This window comes from Hyperoodon ampullatus (assembly GCF_949752795.1).
Source record: "Hyperoodon ampullatus genome assembly, chromosome: 15".
In the NCBI taxonomy this organism is placed as follows: Eukaryota; Metazoa; Chordata; class Mammalia; order Artiodactyla; family Ziphiidae; genus Hyperoodon; species Hyperoodon ampullatus.
Window position 1 is genome coordinate 58852365 of NC_136928.1, and position 4187 is coordinate 58856551.

The 4187-nt window shown below is 47.2% G+C and overlaps 1 protein-coding gene across 1 annotated transcript; it reads left to right on the forward strand.

The window, feature by feature from the left end:
- Positions 1-3180: 3180 nt before the first annotated feature.
- Positions 3181-3945, forward strand: CDC42EP3 (CDC42 effector protein 3; the record flags this gene model as incomplete). Its single annotated transcript, XM_079720787.1, has 1 exon — positions 3181-3945. One exon carries the CDS (start codon positions 3181-3183, stop codon positions 3943-3945), a length of 765 nt encoding a protein of 254 aa, XP_079576913.1.
- Between the last annotated feature and the right edge of the window lie 242 nt (positions 3946-4187).

Sequence of the window (4187 nt, forward strand, 5' to 3'; positions counted from 1 at the left end):
GTATCTCCTTTCTTTTCCCACTCCTGAGAATCTACTGCCTGCAGCTTATCTAGCCTCTGCTCACCAACCCTTTTCTTACTTTTTTCTTTGTTTTTTTGTTGCTTGTCTCCCACCTTTGCATCCACTCCACTGACATAAAACCCAGCTTCTGCCAGGTCGAGCAAGCCTCTGCTGAGGGGCCTGCAGGGCCCGTGGCCATGGCTGTGGCCAGGCAGGGACTGAGGACTGGGCCTTCCAAGTGTAGCAGGCACACCCTCTACCTTTTCTCTTCACTTTTGCTCCCCAATATCCCCAGTCGCTGTACAGGTAAAGGGTGAATGTGAGTGATCCAGTCAGAGGAGCACAGAAGCACTCTGGCTGCATCTTCATGCTATTTTTGTTTTTCTAAAGAATCTGAAATGAATGCCATGCCTTGGTTCTGGCCTTGCATAACCCTGGCTCCACCAGCTGACCACATGCAGCCCTCACATGCCTTGGAGTTGCAGTGGACACACTGTATCTTTCCATGGCAGCTGCCCTCCTGGCCTTGTGCGCTGAGGACACGGCTCCAGTGGGCAGCTGTTCCTCGGGGCTGCCCCCCACCTTCTGCAGGCCCAGCGCCCTAGCTGCTTCTGCAGGTGGTCATCAAACTGTGCCTAGAGGGGCAGGGAGGCGACACCAGGCACCCTGGGTGGCAGGGGCCCTGGGCTGTTGTGCACTTAGAGGGGAAGGACATTGATGTTTTAGCACGAAGACCCAGGGCTTCCACTTCTGTTACTATTACAAGACCCAAATTAGAGTTAAAAATATGAGAATGTCAGACTCACAAGCATGTCTTCCCATGCTATGGTTCCCCATCTACTCACTTGGTATCAAGTGTCTCTTTTAGTAACATGGTATCTCTGTGCCTTCCTAATCTGAAGTGGGGAGGCTGACCCACCAGGCACCCCCGGGGAGTGTGTGGTCTTACCTGGCAACTTCCAGGGTAGCCTGCTCTGGGTGCAAACCCTCATGCCACCTTGGCCTCCTCCCCACTCCCAGAGCCAGGGTAGGGTGGTCTCTCCAGCTCATCCTTCTCTGCCTCCTCAGGCCTGGGTGCCTGCCACTTCCCAAACAGAGCTACTTGTTACCTGGCTGGAGCAGAGTCCTCGCCATCTGCCACAGGCAAATGAATTTAAAACTCTTGCTGAAAGGAAAGAAATATGGGGCAGATGTAGACAGCCTCCAGCTGCTACAAAGCAAATGTGGCTCTCAAGCCACCATCTAACCCAGCCCTCGGAGTATTTACTTATTTATTTGCTCTGCAGCCAGGGCGAGGAGAGCCCAATGGGAGAGGTCACAGCAGAGCCATTTTAGGAATTCCCACAGTGGCGAAGGTTTTAGCTTCTCCATGTCAGCTGATGTGACTGAAGAGTTGGAGGATTATTTTCAAGAGATGAAGAGGTTCTCATCTGTAAGACGAGAACCCCAAACCTTCTTGTAGCCCATCACTTCTAACTGTGTCATATAGCATGTGCAGGGAGAGTGTGTTAGCTTTCTATTCGGGTAACAAATTACAAACGTAGTGGCTTACAGCCCTACCTGTGTTGTCTCACAGTGTCTGCAGGTCAGAGGTCCAGGCAGGGCTTAGATGCATAGTCTCATCAGGCTGTAAACTAGGTGTCAGAGTTATGGTCTCATCGGAGGCTCAACTGGGAAAAGATCCACTTCCAGGTTCCCCCAGGTTGCTGGCAGAATTCATTTCCATATGCCCTCTCTCAGTGGCTTACTTTTTCAAAACCAGTAAAGGGAGCCTCCCTCCAGTCTGCTAAGACGGAATCTTTTATAATGTAACCTAATCAGGGCTGTGACATCTCATCACCTTGCTTAGAAGCAACTCGCAGGTTCCACCCACAAAGGCATTAACACCAGGCGGCCACTTACTTGGAACCCTGCCTACCACAGGGAAAGGATACAAGCTTATCAGCAAATGTTTCAAAAGTATTCTCAAGTGAAGACCCAACCTATAATGTATGATCACACTTTTTTCTTTGAAAAAGAAGCAGTTTTGTTCTTTTCCTTCCATTTCAGAATGTCGCCAAATCCTGAATTTTATTTTTTGCTTTTCACAATCTTTTTTTTTTATATTGGCATATAGTTGATTAACAGTGTTGTGTTAGTTTCAGGTGTACAGCAAAGTGATTCAGTTATACATATATATGTATCTATTCTTTTTCAAATTCTTTTCCCATTTAGGTTAAAATCCTGAAATTTTTGACAGCCCCGTTCTCTGCCACAACTTGATTCCAGTTCCAACTTCCATAATGGCTTTATGTTACTGAGAAAGGGTGTTCCTTTTTTTTTGACTTCCGAATCTCAGTTTTCTCAACTGTAAGAATGCATTTTCACTGAGATTTTGTTGGACACTAGCTTCACTGTCACTTAGTAAATGATATTTCCAGTTCCTTTCCTTATAGGACTTCATTGTATTGCATTTTTATTTACATAAAGAAGTCAATCAACAACAAAATATTCTTCGCTTTGCTAGTGTGAACACCAAAGCAAGAGAGAAAATATAGTTTAAAACAAATTCAGTTGTGTCTAAGGAGCTGAAATCACTCTGCTCATGTGCTGAGAGCAGTTCTTATAACAGAGGAAAAGGACTAAAATCTCAGACATATCCAGAAAATTGTGTCCATGACCATGTTTAAAAAGTGCTGATGTCATACGTTTGGGTTTTTTAATCTCTCTTTCTCTCCCTTTTTTCTTTTTTCCCCTGAAGTAAGACTAAGATTAGTGGACCCTTGTTAAGATCAAAGTTTTTATCCTGCTTAATGGAGAGAAACAAAATAAAGTTTGGCTTCAGATGGGAACTGGTCCTGCCATTATTTACAGGCTCTTGAAAAAGTGGGAAAGTGAAAAAGTCAGGCCCAAGTGATCCCTGAAGGGTCAGCTAATTATAACCTGCTTTGGTTTCTCTTCCAGGTTTCTCCATGCTGTGGAAGGGACTGGCGGATGTAACCGGCTCTCCAGAAAGCCCTGCTTGGCTGTAAGTCCAGGAAGGCCTCTTAGACCTCCATCTTGTTTCAGAGCCACTTCTGAAGCTACTTGAGAAAAATGATGTGACAGTTCCTATCAAAAAGGTTATTGGGAAACATATAACGTCTGTGAAGAAAGTCGCCCTTTTTCCCTTTTGCAAAATCGACATCCTCAAACTCCAAAATGCCAGCCAAGACCCCAATTTACCTGAAAGCTGCCAATAACAAGAAAGGAAAGAAATTTAAACTGAGGGACATCTTGTCTCCAGATATGATCAGCCCTCCCCTTGGAGACTTCCGCCACACCATTCACATTGGCAAAGAGGGCCAGCACGACGTCTTTGGAGACATATCCTTTCTTCAAGGCAACTATGAGCTTCTACCTGGAAACCAGGAGAAAGCGCGCATGGGCCAGTTCCCCGGGCATAACGAGTTCTTCCGGGCCAACAGTACCTCCGACTCCATGTTCACAGAAACGCCCTCCCCGGTGCTCAAAAACGCCATCTCCCTCCCAACGATTGGAGGGTCCCAAGCACTCATGTTGCCCTTGTTGTCACCGGTGACATTCAGTTCCAAACAGGAGTCCTTAGGGCCGGGAAAGCTGCCCCGGCTTAGCTGTGAGCCGGTCATGGAGGAGAAGGCTCCGGAGGAAAGCAGCCTGTTGGAGAATGGGACGGTCCACCAGGGGGACGTCTCATGGGGGTCCAGCGGGTCCGCATCCCAGTCCAGCCAGGGCAGGGGCAGCCACTCCTCCAGCCTCTCCGAACAGTATCCCGACTGGGCGGCAGAGGACATGTTTGACCATTCCGCCCCGTGCGAGCTCGTCAAGGAAAAGACTAAATCAGAGGAGTCCCTCTCTGATCTCACGGGTTCCCTCCTCTCCCTGCAGCTCGATCTTGGGCCCTCATTTCTAGATGAGGTGCTGAATGTCATGGATAAAAATAAGTAACAGGACACCGCCGGCTCTTTTCCTTTGGGGTAAAAGGTATCAAAAAAACAGAACAAAACAAAACTAACCACAAAGAGAAGAGCTTCGCTGGCTATACTTGCTGTCATGTGATGGGTTTTCTAAAATAACTTTCCTACAAAATATTTTTTTACCTGGTATGCCCTGTTTGCAAAAACAGTGAAAAAAAACAAACCTATCCTGGCAAAGAGAGGAAGTGAGTCAGAACCCATTTTCGGCGGGCA